This window comes from Portunus trituberculatus, chromosome 24, assembly GCF_017591435.1.
Source record: "Portunus trituberculatus isolate SZX2019 chromosome 24, ASM1759143v1, whole genome shotgun sequence".
NCBI classification, from domain to species: Eukaryota; Metazoa; Arthropoda; class Malacostraca; order Decapoda; family Portunidae; genus Portunus; species Portunus trituberculatus.
Genome location: NC_059278.1, coordinates 5,123,666 through 5,142,143, shown reverse-complemented (window position 1 = coordinate 5,142,143; position 18,478 = coordinate 5,123,666). Strand labels below are relative to the sequence as shown.

At 39.4% G+C, this 18,478-nt stretch overlaps 1 protein-coding gene across 3 annotated transcripts in view; it reads left to right on the top strand.

The window, feature by feature from the left end:
* LOC123508444 (protein dispatched-like) overlaps positions 1–18,478 on the top strand; it is a 45,898-nt gene that overhangs the window by 23,637 nt on the left and 3,783 nt on the right. For 2 of the 3 annotated variants that reach the window (XM_045262186.1, XM_045262184.1), the window contains 9 exons: positions 2,249–2,411; positions 3,158–3,281; positions 4,437–4,613; positions 4,912–5,194; positions 6,538–6,761; positions 7,257–7,439; positions 12,268–12,469; positions 13,107–13,340; positions 13,642–13,840. In XM_045262186.1, coding sequence (XP_045118121.1) covers positions 2,404–2,411; positions 3,158–3,281; positions 4,437–4,613; positions 4,912–5,194; positions 6,538–6,761; positions 7,257–7,439; positions 12,268–12,469; positions 13,107–13,340; positions 13,642–13,840 — 1,634 coding nt within the window. In that variant the 5' untranslated portion in view covers positions 2,249–2,403. The remainder of the gene's footprint in view (positions 1–2,248; positions 2,412–3,157; positions 3,282–4,436; positions 4,614–4,911; positions 5,195–6,537; positions 6,762–7,256; positions 7,440–12,267; positions 12,470–13,106; positions 13,341–13,641; positions 13,841–18,478) is intronic. The other variant, XM_045262185.1, reaches the window with a different exon arrangement.

The following is an 18,478-nucleotide window of genomic DNA, read 5'->3' as shown; positions in this document are numbered from 1 at the left end:
CGTAAGCCTTCCGAGAATCAAGGCCAGAGAGGGCCAGGAAAACGTCTTTATAAAGAATTTTAATTTTAGGGATGAAGTAGTCAGAGGGTGGAGGAGTAGGAGGAATATGCCCAGAATCATCCAAAGTTGAGTTGGTAGCAAAGGTTTGAGCGAAGAGTTCAGCTTTAGAAAAAGAAGAGACAGCTGTAGAGCCATCTGGATGAAGTAAAGGAGGGAAAGACGAAGAAGTAAAGTTGTTAGAGATATTATTGGCTAGATGCCAGAAATCTCGAGAGGAGTTAGAATTGGAAAGACTTTGACATTTTCTATTGATGAAAGAGTTTTTAGTAAGTTGGAGAATAGATTTGGCATTCCTCATAATATAAACGTTTGGTTATTTCACTATGTGTCTGATTGAAAATGACAAAAAAATATGCAAATATATTTTTCTAATGGTGCAAAGTATGGATGTACCAAGTGTCCCATCATATTATTTTTTGTAAGTCTAATAGTACATATATACCTTATGACAAAATTGTCAGAGTTTCTGCATAGGATAATGTTCCACTCAAAAAGCGTAGAGCAAATATCACTGAGTAGCATTTATAAAAAAAAAAAAAAAACTATTTTCGGAGTCTGTGCCGAAATAACCTGGCCAACATTACCGAAACCGAATTTTCCTAACTGAATCACAACAAGCGAACTTGGTATGCCTTTTGATCTCAGAAAGTTTCTCAGAGTTGGCGCTGTCCATTTTCTAAGTTCATCCTCACTAATATCCATAGTGTTATCCATAGTGAAGTGGTTGTGTAGCGAGTGTGGCGATGGCTCTTAACACGCTAGATTTGTTTACGTTTCCATAGAACAATCTCGGTGCATGTTAGACAATATCCTCTATACTGTTAATTTCTTAAGACTATTAATTGTTGTGATTTTCTGTAGGAATATAATTCATATTAATTTTTATGGAAAGAAAAAGGCATTAAAACTACGCTTTACCTATTAATGATCTTTTCTATTTTTTGTCCCAGAAATGGAGATGGTAAAGAAGAGCGCTCGACATATATATAAACATTTCCACTTTTTTATCTTATATGCCATGAGAACATTCTTAGAAAAATTATAACTATTTTATTAAACCATTTAATATTTACAAAACGTGCAGAAAAGTACGTTCCAGTTGACCAACTTGCTGTGAAATAATTAACCCATCTGGCGGTTGAAGGCACCTACAGAGCAGATCGCGAATTTAGGGTTGCCGTAACGTGGAAATTCGTCTGCTAGCGTAGAAATATTGTGACATCTGGCATCTGATCATGGAATACATTTTTACATCCACACTCTTCCAAGAATCAGTGTCACTTTGGAAAGAAATATGTACTAAAATGTTGGAAAAGAGTCATGGTAGTATTTTTTAATGTATGCAGAATTATGACAACAATGTTTGTTTCATTATATTAGCGTACGTTTTTCCTATAGTATGACGTGTAAATTTCCACGTAAATGTGGAATAAATTCCACATTTGAAACGATGCTGTTGGTGGCAACACTCCTATGCCACGTTGTTATGTAGATAACCCGGTAACCCTGAATTTATTCGCGATCGGTTCCATTGCGCACTTACACCGTGAACCACATGTGAACTGCTGCTCTTTGACTCACCTTGTTGATTAGAGTTTATAGGGATGGGTAAGTGGGGGGGGGAGAGTCTAGGTGGTAGTGGTGTGGTGGTGGTGGCGGTGGCACAGATGGCTTTCAAGATGAGTCTTTCCTTTGCAGTTCCCTAAGGCTTACCACCACCACTACTGCCTTCACCTGTTCCTCCTCACCCTTGCTCCTCTGTTCACCCTTTACCGAGAGAGAGAGAGAGAGAGAGAGAGAGAGAGAGAGAGAGATTGTCCATCCTCGCTAAAATAGTAGTGGTGGTGATGGTGGTCTCTCACCCATGACCTTTGATCCCTGACCTTACCTCCAGTACCTCCTGGACTCTGGTTTGGGGGGAGGGGAACGGAGAAGAGAAAGGGGGAGGGTTTCCCTAGGGGGAAGGGAAGAGGAGCAGAGGATGAGAGTTGAGATTCCACTGTAATAGTTCTAGGAATCTCTCTCTCTCTCTCTCTCTCTCTCTCTCTCTCTCTCTCTCTCTCTCTCTCTCTCTCTTCCCCATTTTTATTTTGTTACCTTCTTTCTTCCTGCAGTGTTTTTAACTTAATTCTTTCCCTCACATCTTAACCTCCCCTCCCCTCCTCTATTTACCTGCCTCTCTCCCCAGTGTTACCGCCCTCCACAGGCCTGGCGGGAGGAGGTGAGAAGGTCGTTGCGGCAGCGGTGGCAGCAGCATCTGGGCGAGAGGAGGGGGAGGAGGAGGAGGAGGAAGAGGAAGGTCATCATGAAAACTCCTCTCAACAAACAGAGTCTCCTTCCAACATGATGTGGTGAGTTAGTGAGACTGATTGCAAAGAAAGGACAGGTGCCAAGACTTGCTCTGGTGTATTTATATCTCCTACTGTTGGTGGTTTTATCTTTCTCATGTTTTTTTTTGGTTTTCCTTTCTTTTTTTTTTTTTTTTTTTTTTTGTGAAAGTGGAAATCTGGCCAAAGGTATCAAAGGTGTCTAAACAAAAAGGCCCACTTAGATGCCAGTCTCCAAGCAGGTCTTCGGGAGTTAGCCAAAAGAATGGGATAAATGTCTTGAAACCTCCCTCTTATATGAGTTCAGGTCATAGGAAGATGGAAATACAGAAGCAAGTAGGGAGTTCCAGAGTTTATTGGAGTGGTGGTGTGTCATGAGGCTTCGACAATCATGTCTCTCCACCTTCTTTGAGTTTATGTTGTGTGGATGAGGTCTCAGGGTCTACATGTCAGGTTCTTGCTAGCTATGATCCTGTCTTTCTCTGACTTTTTACTCAAGAGGGATATTTGCCAAAGGCAAAAATTACTGATAAAAAGGCCCACTTAGGTGCAGATTCCTTTAACAGAGCAAAAACAATAATCAAGTGGAAAAGTGGGAAGTTTTTTCTTTGTATGTTTGTATTTGTAAATTATAGTTTCAGTAATTTGTTCATCTTTTGTCTAAGAGGCATAGAAAACAGAGAGAGAGAGAGAGAGAGAGAGAAAATGTTGTATGATGTTTGTGATAGTGATGATGAATGGTATTGCTAATGGTGTGTTTTATTGGACAGGTATGCACGACTGCTGTGTCACCACCCTTATGCTGTACTGAGCAGTGTGGTAGTGGTGGTGGTGACTTGCCTGGTGCTCTCCCTCACAGCCCGGCCTCTGCCCTCCTTCACTGATCCCTCCTTGGTAAGTGGCATCCCTCTACACACTTAGGACTTGAATATATCACGTCTGTCATTGCAAATTAATCCTAAACTCCTCTCTCATGTGTCTTCACTCACTAGTACCTGGTAATGCCACACAGCTTGTTCCTAATAGCCAGAATAATGTTGTACTCTCCTTTCCTCTTCATGTCTCTTCACTCATTAGTACCAGGTGTTGGGTCCAAGATGTTGCACAATTTCTCTAACTATTGGTTGTAGATACTCAAGCAGATTTTGTTAATTCAAAGTTAGAGTTCGTTGCTTTTAGTTCTGGTATCTGTCACATCTGATGATCTTCAGAATGTCAGCCAAGTGAACCCATCTCTCCACTGTGGCACTCCAACCACAGCAGTAACCTCCTAGTGAACAGCTTAAACTCATGAGCCCAGTCAAGACTCGATCTGCTGAACTTAGCAATGCCAGGCCAGCGCGTTACCACCTTACTACTTTACTTAATGAATTATAGTAATACTGTACTAATACATAAAGCACATCTGATACATTGCTGGCAAAATGACAATTGCCAAACAATCATAGTTTCCTTTCCTAATGATAATAATAACAATTTTGTATGATCAATCAATATTCAAGAATTACTTCATACACAAAACACACACAATGTAATTTCACTCATCAATGATTTTTAATTTTTCTTACAAGAAAAATGCAAAATATCAACATAACAGCAATTTATTCAATTAACACTCAGTTTAAAAACAACCATGTGTAGTAAAAGAAATGCATAATACATATTGGCATTATGTTAATTTAATCAAAACTTAGTAAGAAAGCCTCGCACAAAACACAACATAATTTAATTCAATACCAAGCATAATTGACATGTGTAAGTAATAAACCTAAACATGCCATCATTATTTCTCCTCCATTCTAATAATGAATTAATTGATTTCAAGACTGCATTACAACTTATAACTTCCACTTACTTTACATTATTGTGACTTGTGCTGGCTTGTTTCCCTTAATGGGCAAGAAAGCAGTCTCTTGTCATCTGCTGATGCACTCTCCATTTCTCTATGATCACTTTGAGGTTCTTGCTTTGTAACTTTTATAAAACACCAGTAATCATTCAGAAGCTTCCCATTGGCTATAAGTGTCTTTAATGCCTTCGTGTCTTCAGGGGTTTGTGGCGCGAGGGACAACTGTGAGCCGCCGTGCTGTGGCATGGGAGAACCTACTGGATGCTTCACGTTACCATGGTCCGCTTAGTGTGAACCCTTCAGGTGATCCCCGGCTGAACCCACGACTAAGAGAACCTAAGAAGGATGACGGCCCACCACCAATCCATCGGCATAAGGTGTGTTAACTCAGTGTTAGGTAAAGTTAGGTCAGATTTGCAGCCCATTAATTATGAATGTTTACTGATTGGAGGTACATATGAAGACCCCTAGAATCATGTCAGCATTAGTTAGTCATCTGGTCCTCACACATGTACCCATATCTACTTTCTTGACTTCACAGATTGCATTTGGTATGGATTTCATGTGACCAATGTCCCTATATCACATTGAATTCACAGGGATATATAGCATCTGGGTGTGGATTTACTGTGACCTTTGCCCCCATATCCACATCTGTGACCTCTGTACCTTTAGGTGTGCATTGAGGTGACCCCCAATGGCTCAGCAGTGGTCCCAAACTGTGCTGAGGATAACATGAGGAACAGTAGCCTGAACTCAAGCTCTCTGGAAGATGAGAGTCAGAAAACACCCATCTCTGACCTTACCATCATGGTCAACAATGCTGTCAGGAGCGAGGATGAGGCCTGGGCTGGGGAGGAGAGCCCAGTGGAATACCAACTGCAGACTAAGTGGAAGGAAGATAATCATCCAAATCATTCACACTTAGGAGATGATGGCTTTTTCTGTGCCCCTGTTGGTGAGAAATTTGTGTGTGTGTGTGTGTGTGTGTGTGTGTGTGTGTTAATACAGAGCCTGAGTTACATTTGTGGGATTCTGTTTCCATTTCTTTACTTATCTAGTATAGTGGAGACTCAATACTCAAACTTAATTCATTCCAAATGGCTGTTCCAGTATTAAAAGTTTGACTATTGATACCTATAAATCAGGTAATTCATTCTCATCTTAGCAAAACCTCAAGTTTATAAAAATTTCAATAAATTTTTTGTATAATTTTAATTTGTACATACCGTAAATGAAGGCTGGTGATGGATACATTATAAGGGGAGGGAAAAGAAGGGTGGGGAAGAGGAGGGAACTCATCGGAGGATGAGTCACCATCCATGAAAACGTCTGGTAACTTTTCTCCTGATGTTAATCCTGGGAATCCACTAGTGGAGAGATTTGGCTCACTAACACTTGCACTCCTACCAGATTCCTTATTTTCACCACTAATAAGCCTCATTGGTGCCGTCATAAGTTTCTAAATTAAAAACTACTGACAAAACACAGAAGAAAGTTGTTTTTTTTCAAGACTGCGGCAGGACTAGGGATGCACTCCAGCATCTGGTATACCAGATTATCAGTATTACCAGTACTATCGGTATTACAGTATCAGAACAGGACAGTGACAGTTGCGAGAAGGGAGAGGATAGAGCTTCATATATGACCAAATGTGCAGCTGTTTGATTGCCAGAAATTTTCACTACTAATAAGCCTTTGGTATTAATGTAAGTTTATAAATGAAAAACTACAGACATATTGCACTAGAATGTTATTCTGATGACCGCAGCAGCACAACTGGTGGAGGTAGGGGAGGGAGAGGCCAGGGAACCTTTGTTTACAACCATGTGTGTGGGTGTTTGAGTATCAGGCATTTTTTTCAAGTATTAAATCGAACTTTTGCATTCGAGTATTGAGTCTCCACTGTATTTTTCTTCTGTTGATATATATGACTCATCTGCCTCCTCTTTTTTGTACTATATTCCAGTATCTATGTTTCAATGTGAACGATGTACTTCTTATGTCTTGCAAATATCTTTTGATTATTGTTTCTGTTCTCTCAGATATTTAACTTCTCATATTCTCCACTTTGTAATAAAAAGACTACAGAAATCCCTTTCCTGTAAAATATCAACCAGCAAAGTTTCTTATGAATGCTGTAATGGAGAGTGTACAGTACATAGACCCCTTTGTGCAGTACCAAGTAGCAGAGTTTGTGCCCCATAAAACCCCTATAAACTCCTTGCTGTACACTACTAAAAAGCAGGGTTTCTGATGTACATTGTGATAAAGAGGTTCCATAAAACCATTTTCCAACAGTGCCAGAGTATGGAAGGGTCATCCTGAAGAGCACTGTGCCAAGAACCACCCTTCTCACCTTGCGCCATCTACAAGCCATCTGTGAGCTGGATGAGCGCCTGCGTTCCCTGTCAGAATTTCAACCAATCTGTGAAACATGGAGTCCTGGTCGGTGCTGTCCCTCTTGGTCCTTGCCCAACTATGTGGCACTTCTCTCTAATCGCTCCTCTTGTCACAAAATTGTGGTAAGCTATTAGAAATGTTACTTGGCTGTGGTAACCCTTACGACAGATCCTGTTTTTGTTCACCCTTTAGGTTGCAATTCCAAAAGGTACCACTGACAGTAAAAGGATTCAGACTTTTTAGTTCATCTCATTTTCTTATTAATGAAAAATTCTTGACTGTCTCATTTGAAGTGAAACTTGTCATACTGTCACTAGCAGTCATAACCACTATTGTAGGACTTCAAGTGTGACCTGCCATGCATTATCATAGGTGGGTGCAATAAAAAACCTTGATAATTGATATATCGATAAGGAAAACCTTAACTATCAATAATTGATAGCTGGCAACAAATTTTAATCTCACTATTGTGGAACCAAAAGTATCAGCAATACCAGTGAATTGATAACTCAGAAGAAAAAAAATTATAACCAATAACCTGATAGCATTTTTGTGATAAATTATGGTGATAATTTATTGCAGTAACACTCATCTTTGTGCAATATGTACATACACAGCAAGAGGATGTGGATAAGGTGCATCGTCTTCTGCGTTGGTGCTCTCGTCACCTAGACCTGATGCTGGAGGGCGGCTGCCAGGGGCCAAATGGGTGTAACCAAGTGCCCAAGGAGTGCCTGATGCATGATGCTATGTACACCATCCTACACTATCTGATTGATGCAGCTTTCCTTAATCCAGAGGTAAGATACTACTTCCCATAACATCCTGCTCCTCATGCTCCTCCCTCTTCTCCTCATCTTCTCATGGAGTGAAATTCTTCCTCATACCTTCCTCTTCCTTCTCTCCCTCCCCAGTATTGCTTTCCATCACAAATGTTATTATGTGAGGTGTCTGTTATATGTTGCCTCTTCAAAGTTTTGCTAAATGAGGCTCACATTGTGTAGTGCTGTATCTTTCCCTCCTCATGTATACACACACGCACACGTGTACATACACACACACACATGCACATGCACATGCATACACACACACACACACACACACACACACACACACACACACACACACACACACACACACACACACACACACACACACACACGGCCCGGTAGCTCAGAGGTTAGAGCGCTGGCTTCACAAGCCAGAGGACTGGGGTTTGATTCCCCGGCCGGGTGGAGATATTTGGGTGTGTCTCCTTTCACGTGTAGCCCCTGTTCACCTAGCAGTGAGTAGGTACGGGATGTAAATCGAGGAGTTGTGACCTTGTTGTCTCGGTGTGTGGTGTGTGCCTGGTCTCAGACCTATCCGAAGATCAGAAATAATGAGCTCTGAGTTCGTTCCGTAGGGTAACGTCTGGCTGTCTCGTCAGAGACTGCAGCAGATCAAACAGTGAACACACACACACACACACACACACACACACACACACACACACACACACACACACACACACACACACACACACACACACACACACACACACACAAAGACAAAAGAAAATCTAGTTAGAGAAATTGCAGAAAAAAAGAAGAGTGTAATCGTATTTGGAATAAAAGAAAAAAAATATATAAAATATAGACCAAAAAGAGAAAAAGAAGAAATGAAATCAGTCAAAGACCTACTGAAGAATCTAAATGATGAAGATAGGCAGAACTTGGAAGAGGAAGTAGAAGAAATAAACAGAATGGGACCATATCAAGAAGGAAAAACGAGACCTATTAAAATACTACTAAAATCACAAGCAGCAACAGAAGAAATATTATATAGAACAACAAAACTTAGAGAAACAGAAGGCTGCAAGGATATCTATATAAAGAAAAATAGAAATGAGGAAGAAAGGAAGAGATACAATGAACTGGCAGCAGCAGTAAGGAAAAAAATAATGAAAGGTCAGAAGAGGAAAAAAAGGCATTTTTTGGAGAATTCTAGGAGACAGGATAAGGAAATGGTATATAAACGAGAAGGAAGAGGAAAAAAGTGGAACAAGTTTAACTAAAAATGATAAAGGCAAAAGACTAAAAATGATGTATACGAACATAGACAGGGTTTTATCAAGTAAATTAGAATTAAGAGATTACATAAAGAAAGAAAATCCAGATATTGTATGCCTGGCTGAAACAAAACTAAATGAGGCAATCAAAATAGACTTGGATAATAGGTATAATGTATGGAGAAGAGACAGAGTGGGTAAAGGAGGAGGAGGAGTCATGATAATGTTAAGGAAGGAGATAGTGATAAACCAAGTGGAATGTGGGGAAGGAAAAGCAGAAGTATTGTATGTTAAGATGCATATTAATAAAAAGAGTTAACAATCATTGTAACATATGTGCCACCAAAAACAAATTCATGGACCAATCAAGAATATAAAGACATGATAGATGACACAATAAGGAGTCTAATGAGAATTGTTAAAGAAAGGAAAAATAGTTATATTAGTAGGAGATTTCAACTGTAAAGAAGTGGACTGGGAAAATTATGAAAGTGGTATGGGGAAGAAGCCTGGGAGAAAGATTCTTCAACCTAATGATCGACAATATGATGGACCAGAGAGTAAAGGAATGCACAAGATTCAGAGGAAACGACGAGCCGGCGAGATTGGACCTAGTTTTTACAGAGGGTATACAAATGAATGATGATATAAGATATAAGTGCCCATTGGGAAAGAGTGACCATGTAATATTAGAAATAGATATAGAAGAGGGAAAGGAAGATAGAGACGATTCATACAAAGGAGACCGATTAAATTACAGAAAGGCTGATATTGAGAATCTCAAGAACTATTTTAAAACGTAAACTGGGAGGAGATGGAAAACTCAGAGATGATGCAAGAGAAATATAACTTATTTTTGGAAATATACAAAACAGGAGTCAGGGAATATGTCCCAAAATATAGACCTAAAGAAGAAGGAAAGAAAGATTGGTTTAATGCAAGGTGTGCTAGGGCAAAGGAGAAAAGAGATGGAGCATGGAAAAGGTGGAGGAGAAATAGAAATCCAGCAAATAAGGAAAACTTCAAGGCAGCGAGAAATGAATATGTTAAGGTGAGGAAGGAAGAGGAAAAAAACTTGAAAAGGACATTGTCGAAAAATGTAAGGAGCAACCAAAATTGTTCTATAGATTCATAAATGGAAAAATTAGGCAAAGAGAAACAATAGAAAGGTTAAAAGGAGAGAATGGGATGGTGGAAGACCCAAAGAGTATGGCAGAACTATTAAATAATATATTCCAGGAGGTCTTTACTAAGGAATCCAAATTTGAAAGGCCACAGGGTAATAGAGAGACAATCTATATGAAAGAGATTAAAGTAACCAAGCTTGAAATAAAAGAGTTAATGAAGGAACTGGATGAAGAGAAGGCAATGGGACCAGATGAAGTCTCAGGCAGAATACTGAAAGAATGTAGGGAAGAACTAGCAAGTCCTATATACAACATCATAAAATGCTCAATAGAAAATGGAACAGTACCAGTAGAATGGAAAAGAGCTGAGGTGGTTCCCATATATAAGAGCAGAAGGAAGGAAGAACCTTTAAATTACAGACCGGTATCACTAACTAGTGTAATATGCAAGATGTGTGAAAGAATAATAAAGAAACAATGGATCGAGTTCCTTGAAGACAACAAATTAATATCAAATAGCCAATTTGGTTTTAGACAAAGACGGTCGTGTGTAACTAATTTATTGAGTTTCTATTCTAGAATAGTTGGTAGAGTACAAGAGAGAGAGGGATGGGTTGACTGTATTTATTTGGATTTAAAAAAGGCGTTTGACAAAGTGCCACATGCAAGATTACTATAGAAGTTAGAGGAGAAGGGTGGCTTAAAAGGAAGCACATTGAGATGGATAGAAAATTATTTGAGGGGGAGAGAAATAAGGATGGTAGTTAAAGATATGAAGTCCAAGTGGAGAGCAGTAGAAAGCGGAGTGCCACAAGGGTCAGTATTGGCATCAATACTTTTCCTCATTTATATTAACGACATGCCAGAGTTATAAAGCAAAAGGAGGATTGTGAAATACTGCAAGAAGACCTAAATAAGATCTGGGAATGGAGTAAAAAGTGGGAAATGGAATTCAATGTGAACAAAAGCCTTGTCATGGAAATGGGAAAGAGTGAAAGACGACCTATGGGAATCTATAAGATGGGAGATGGAGTAGAACTGGAGAAAGTTAAAAAGGAAAAGGACTTCAGAGTGACGATGGAAGAAAACAATCAACCAGTAAGCCATATTGATAGAATTTTTAGAGAAACATAATTTGCTAAGGAATATTGGAATAGCATTTCACTACATGGACAAAGAAATGATGAAGAAATTGATAAGTACTATAATAAGACCCAGATTGGAATATGCAGGAGTAGTGTGGACCCCTCATAAAAAGAAACACATAAGGAAATTGGAGAGACTACAAAAAATGGCTACAAGAATGGTTCCAGAATTTGAAGGGATGACATATGAGGAGAGACTAAAGGCTATGGATCTACCAACCTTGGAACAAAGAAGGGAGAGAGGAGACCTGATACAAGTTTATAAATTGATCAACGGAATGGACCAAGTGGATAATGAGAAACTGATCCTGAGAGAAGAATATGACATCTGAAGCACAAGATCGCATAGTAAAAAGCTGAGAAAAGGAAGATGTCTGAGAGATGTTAAAAAATATAGTTTCTCGCAAAGATGTATTGAGATGTGGAACAGTTTAAATGAAGAAGTAGTGTCTGCAACGAGTGTGCATACTTTTAAAGTAAGATTGGATAAGTGTAGATATGGAGACGGGGCCACACGAGCATAAAGCCCAGGCCCTGTAAAACTACAACTAGGTAAATACACACACACACACACAAACACACACACACACACACACACACACACACACACACACACACACACACACACACACACACACACACACACACACACACACACACACACACACCGCGTAGTGTAGTGGTTAGCATGCTCAACTCACAATCGAGAGGGCCGGGTTCGAGTCTTGGCGTGGCAAGGCAAATGGGCAAGCCTCTTAATGTGTAGCCCCTGTTCACCTAGCAGTAAATAGGTACAGGATGTAACTCAAGGGGTTGTGGTCTCACTTTCCCGGTGTGTGTTGTGTGTGATGTGGTCTCAGTCCTACCCGAAGATCGGTCTATGAGCTCTGAGCTCGCTCCGTAATGGGAAAGACTGGCTGGGTGACCAGCAGGCGACCATGGTGAATTACACACACACACACACACACACACACACACACACACACACACACACACACACACACACACACACTGGCTGCTTGTATCCCCTGTCCTGTAATTGCCACTCCTCACCAACACGTGTTTCCCTTTGTTCGTCCTTCCATTACCACCGTCATTAAGAACTACAAGTATCATCAACACTCATCATCAGCCACTCATACTGACAGTTACCATTCTGCTCCATGACCATCAAGTAACACTGTCCCTTCTGTAGCTATGGTAACCTACCACCACCACCACCACCAACACCAACCACCACCACCACCACCACCACCACCACCACCACCACCACCACCTCCATGTAGAAGCCCCCATTTGGTTCCAGGTGCCTGACCCTGATCACCCAGAACCCTTCAGGCTGTCAGAACCTCACCACAAACACCAGAAGCAGATATTGGAAGAGAGACTGAGCTTCACTGCACTGTTTTTACCCATCGCGCGAGGCTCTCAGGCTCTTCCTTACTTTGAGGCTTTGCAGCAGCTGGACCTCACCCTCGATAATGTGACTGTGACAGCTGTGGACCTCGGTATGCTTCCTTCCTCCTTCTTCCCTCCCTCCTGAGCCTCAGCTGTAGCCTCACCCCATCCATTAGTTGCTAGAAATCATGAATGTATGAGTAGTCACTGTATAGCATTTGCATGTTAATGGAAATTCTAAGTGATATTGAATGTTACAGTTTGACAGTGTTAATGGTGACAAATTTGTATCTGGTTAAGGCTAATGTTAAACTTTGATACAATGTACATCACAAAACAGACATGCAGAGATTATTGCTGCATTGATATTGTGAATTAATAGTACAGGAAATTATATGAATGACATGTTTTAGTTACATCAATATGGAAATTTGATTAATCTTATCTTTCTGTTTTATTTCTCCCTTCTTTTTTCCAAATTCCTCCTCCTCCTCCTCCTCCTGCTCCCGCTCCTGCTCCTGCTCCTCCTCCTCCTCCTCCTCCTCCTCCTCCTCCTCCTCCTCCTCCTCCTCCTCCTCCTCCTCCTCCTCCTCCTCCTCCATGTCCTTTTCCCTGTTTCTTTATACTTTTCCTCTTTTGTTATCTATCATTCTCTCTGTTCCTTCGTTTCCTTTCTCTCAAAACCTGTGTCATTTATTTCATCCTTTCATGACTCTCCTGTCTGCTGTCCCTCCTCGGCTTATACAGGTCTGAAGTACGCTCTTTTTGACAAACTGCTGCTGGCAAATTCCTACCTGCTGGGTGTTGGTGGTGGAGTGGTGTTGTTCCTCATGTGGTGCTACACTGGCTCCCTCTTCATCACCCTCATCACCATCACCACCGTCGCCTGTGCCCTCATCATTGCCTACTTTATGTACATCTTCATCTACGAGATTGCCTTCTTCCCCTACATGAATGTGCTCACGACTGTCATCGCTGTGGGTGAGGCAGCCTTGTGATTTTGTTTTCTGTTTTGCCTTGTGTGTTTCTTATTCTTCGTTCATGGTTCACGGTTCATAAAATACTGCAGGAAGTAGGGCTTATTCTCTCTCTCTCTCTCTCTCTCTCTCTCTCTCTCTCTCTCTCTCTCTCTCTCTCTCTCTCTCTCTCTCTCTCTCTCTCTCTCTCTCTCTCTCTCTCTCTCTCTCTCTCTCTCTCTCTCTCTTTATGTTATATGACGTGCTAGGTGGCATTGCTCATGTTCACTTTTCACAATGATAATATGCCAAAAAACCTTCCTCAGGCATAGGTGCGGATGACACTTTTGTGTATTGCCGTGTGTGGACCCTGGCCAAGCAGGACAAGAACACAGGCACAATGGTCAAGCTTGTGGCCGACACCTTCCATCATGCTGCTGCCTCCATTGCCGTCACCTCCCTCACCACAGCTGCTGCCTTCCTTGCTTCCTGCGTCTCCCACATTACTGCTATCCGCTGCTTCAGGTTCATGTCAACACTTAGTGTGATGCTTATACTGTCCAGTCTCTTTATCTATTATGATTGAACTTGACATTAAAATTATGCATAGTTTTTGCTTGCACAACATCCTTGTTTAGACAGTTCCATGTATCAATTACTCTTTATGGAAACTATTCCTTTTTTATATTTCTTCTTTGAATTTCTTTTTCAGCTTCTTCCCATTTGACAATTTTGTTGTTGTCTTGCTTTTCCAATCCTTCCATTAGTCTTTATATCACTATTAAGTGTGTGTGTGTGTGTGTGTGTGTGTGTGTTTACCTAGTTGTATGTTACAGGTTTTGAGCAGGCTCATAGTGACCTGTCTCTATACCTACATTTATCCAACTTTTCCTTAATTTTTTTCACATTCACATTTGCTACTGCTACAATCTCTTCACTCAATCCATTCCAGATGTCCACTGTCCTGTGTGGAAAACTGAACATCTTAATGTTCCTTGGACAGTGACTTTTCATGATCTTGGAATGTCCTCTTGTTCATCTATCTCCATCCTCTGTCAGTGATACCAGGTCTTGTCTATCTATCTTTTCCATATGATTTATGAACTTATACATCGTTATTAGGTCTTCTCTTTTCTGTCTATCCTTCAAGGTTGATAATTCCATTTCCTTCTGTCCTTATTCATAGGGAAGATCCTTTATTTCTGGGGCCATCTTTGTAGCAGTCATTTGGATTCTTTCTAGTTTTTTTTTGTCTTTCTGCCTGTATGGTGACCATACCACTGGTACATATTCTAGTCTAGGTCATATCATAGTGGTTATGATCTTTTTCATTATACTCTTATCCATGTAATTGAACAACACCCTGATGTTAGTGTCTTGTATGTTGAAGCAAATAGTCCATTTATGTGTATTTCTAGAGTCAGGGTGTCTTGTATAATCACTCCCAGGTTTTTCTTTCACTCCTTTTCATTATAATATCTTCTCCCATTTTATATTCCCACGTAGGTTGTCTATTACTTTTATCCATTTGCATTACATGGCATTTCTTGGTTTTAAATTCTAATTTCCACTTTGGCTCCATTCCCAGATCTTGTCAATATATTTCTGTAATTCCATACAGTCACCAATGTTCCTTATTACTCTCAAAAGTTTTGCATCGTCTACAAACAAATTTATGTAGCCTCTCAGACCCTCGTGTATATTGTTAATATATACAGTGGAGACTCAATACTCGAACTTAATTAGATTCAAATAGCTGTTGGAGTATCAAAAAGTTCAACTATCGATACCTATATATCAGGTAGTTCGTTCTAATCTTAGCAAAACCTTAAGTTTTTTTTATTTCAATGTATTTTTTTTTTTTTTTTTTTTTTTTTTTTTTTTTTACAATTTTGATTGAAAGCTGGTGATAGACAACATAGAAGAGGAGGGGAGAAGGGTGGGGAGAAGGGAGGTTGTCGGAGGACAAGTTACCATCCATGAAAACGTAGGGTAACTTTTCACCTGGTTTTATTCTTGTGAACCCACTATTGGAGGGTTGTGGCTCACTAACACTTGTACTCTCACTAGTTTCTCTTATCATTGTCATCATTTCCTTATCTGTCAAGTAGTCTCTCATCCAATTTAAGATATTCCCCTGTATTTCTCCAATGTGTTCTATTATCCATAGGAGTCTCCGATGTGGTACTATGTCAAAAACTTTCTTGATATCTAAATACATGGTGTCAACCCAGCCATCTCTCCTTTGTAATTCATCTATTACTCTTGTATAAAACCTTAGTAAATTTGTTAGTCATGATATTCCTTTTCTGAAACCAAATTGGGAGTTATTATTTCATTTCCCTCCAGATATTCTAACCATTTTTCTTTAATAACAATTTCACAGATCTTTCTTACAACACTAGTTAGTGACACTAGTCTATAAATGAGGGGCTCAGTATTTTTTTCCTCCTTTGTATAGTGGGACTATATTTGCTCTTTTCCACTCCTTTGGTACCTTCCCTTCCATTGATTATATCCCAAATTAGTTCCACCAGTTGTTCTCTTCATTCCCTCAGTGTCCATCCTGACACTCCATCTAGCCCCATTGCCTTTCTTATGTTCACCTTTTCTAGTAATTCTGTAATTTTCAGTTTTTGTACCACAGTGTTTCTTAATCCTTCCTGTGGCTCTTGGTTACTTGGCTCTATGAACTCTCCCTCTTCATTAAATACTAATTTAAGGCTTTCATTCATAAGTTCACTCATTTCTCCCAGTTTTATATATCTTATTTTCCTTCATTATCTTAATAATGGTCTCTCTGTTAGTCAATTTTCCATTTATATACTTATAAAAAAAGTTTGGGTTCCTCTTCACATCTCTTCACAATATTCTTCTCAAAATTTCTCTCTTCCTCTCTTATTCTAATATATTAATTCTGTGCCTCTTTATACTTCTTCCTGTTTACCTCATTTCACTACTTTCTTAATTTTTTCCAAGCTGCATCTTTACACTTTTTAGCTCTTGCACATACAGCATTATACTACGCGTGTTTGCTCTCTTTTACTCTGTATTTGGAAGCATATCTCTTTATCCCTTTATTATGCTTCCTTAGAAATATTTCATACTTCTCGTGAACTATCTTACCTTGCATATTTTCCTCCGAATCAATACTACCAAAGTAATTTCTTAACACTTCAAAATTTATCTTGGTGTGATTCAATCTTTTTTGTTTATATCCTTCATTACTTTTCAAAATTCTGTGATCCTCTGATTCAATTTCTAAAACCACATGATCTCTTTATCCCATTGGACTATGATATTTGATGGTCGGACAAGGCTCTGTTTTTTTTTGTAAATACCAAATCCAGTACAGATGGTTCTTCTCCTCTATACCTTGTATAGTCCTTCACCCATTAATCCAAAATGTTTACCATGGCCAGTTATAACACTTTTTCCCCCAACATCCAGCATAATTGTTTACATCCAATTCATCCCAATTTACATGTTTGCAGTTTAGATATCTCACAAGTAGCACTCTTCTGTCCTTCCATAACATATTGTCCAGGCAGTTTAGCACTTCTATTTGCATTTCTTTGTGTACATCAAGCCTCCAATGTATTAGTCTTCAGTGGGACATATGTTTCTGTGATACTTCTCCTTTCTCTCCTGCTGGTCCTAATTGTTATGCTTAAAACCTCTGCCAGTCCATCTCCGTAACATACATCCTCCATGAATATATCCTTTCGGGCCATCAATACTCTTTCTGCTTTTTCCCCTCTGTCTCTCCTCCAAACATTATATACCTGTTCTCTTAAATTCACTTGGACATCTTTGCTTAACTTTGTTTATGTTATATATATATATATATATATATATATATATATATATATATATATATATATATATATATATATATATATATGTATGTATATATATATCACATCTAGTTCTTTTTCAAATATATATAATCTCTCACTTCCAAGCATCCTGATATAAATCCATCTATGTTTGTATACGTGACTCTTAATGCTTGTCTTCCTCTTCCCGAATATACCATTTCCTCAACCTCATGTCTAGCACTCTCCAGTAGGATTTTATCTCATTCTCCATCTTTCTCTTGTTTTTCTTATTAGCTTTGTTTCTTAGCCCTCTCTCTTTTACCCTTCCTTTCTGATTCATCTCTCTCTCTTTATCCAAATATATTTTATATTCTGCCTTACCAGACAGCTTTCCAGACCTTGCCAAAATTTCTTCTATCCCTACTTGTGATCTCATTTCAACTTTTTAGTGGTCTTTTAGTCCCCTCACTATATTTACCAAGTTTGTATATTTCCTCTTTTTTTTTTTTTTTTTTTAAACTTCATCTTGTATTACTGAAGTAATTTGCTTTACCATCTCTTTCTCCTCCTTCTCCCTCACAAATTTCACTGTGTTCTTTTCTCTTCTACTCCATATTTAACTATACACTTCTTTTTGCTCACCATATTTCTCACTAACTCTTGCTTTTCTTTGGCCGCTTGTATAACTGTATCCTTCGTTTTCTCTCTTATTTGTTGCTTCACTACTTCCGCAATATTAACCTTTTCTTCTTGCTCTTTTACCCAAACCTTTTTCCACTCTTCCAGTTCGGTTTTACTTATCCCTTTTGCTGTCCCAGCACTAGTGTTAAGCTTATCCTGTAGTTCTTGTAACTCCAGTTCATAATTCTCACATTTGCCTTTAAGGACACTGTTCTCCCTTTTTACTTCACCCAGAATTTCCTTCATCTCATTGTTCATTTTAACCTTATTATCTAGCATGTCACATTTCTCCCTCAGCTCCTTGTTTTCTGGGATCAGCTGTTCCTGTGTATTGAATACCACAGCAATCATCTCCCTCAGACATTTCATTTCCTTCTCCTCTGTGATGATCATTCGCATACTGGTTCTTTCCTCCTTGAATGCAGAAAATTCCCTGTCCCCGCTGAATCTTGCCAGCTGACGTAATCATAAGTGTGTCAATGATCTCCCTTGGCCATGGTTACACATGCATTGGCAGCAACACCACCCATATTCTATCTTTCCATGTTTTTTCTGCCTTACCGCAAGCAAATTCAAACTAACTTAGGAGACAGGATCACTTGCCTAGCCCTCTCCCCCCCCGACCTTGTAACAGATCACCAGGTCTGTTGGGCTTTGTAGT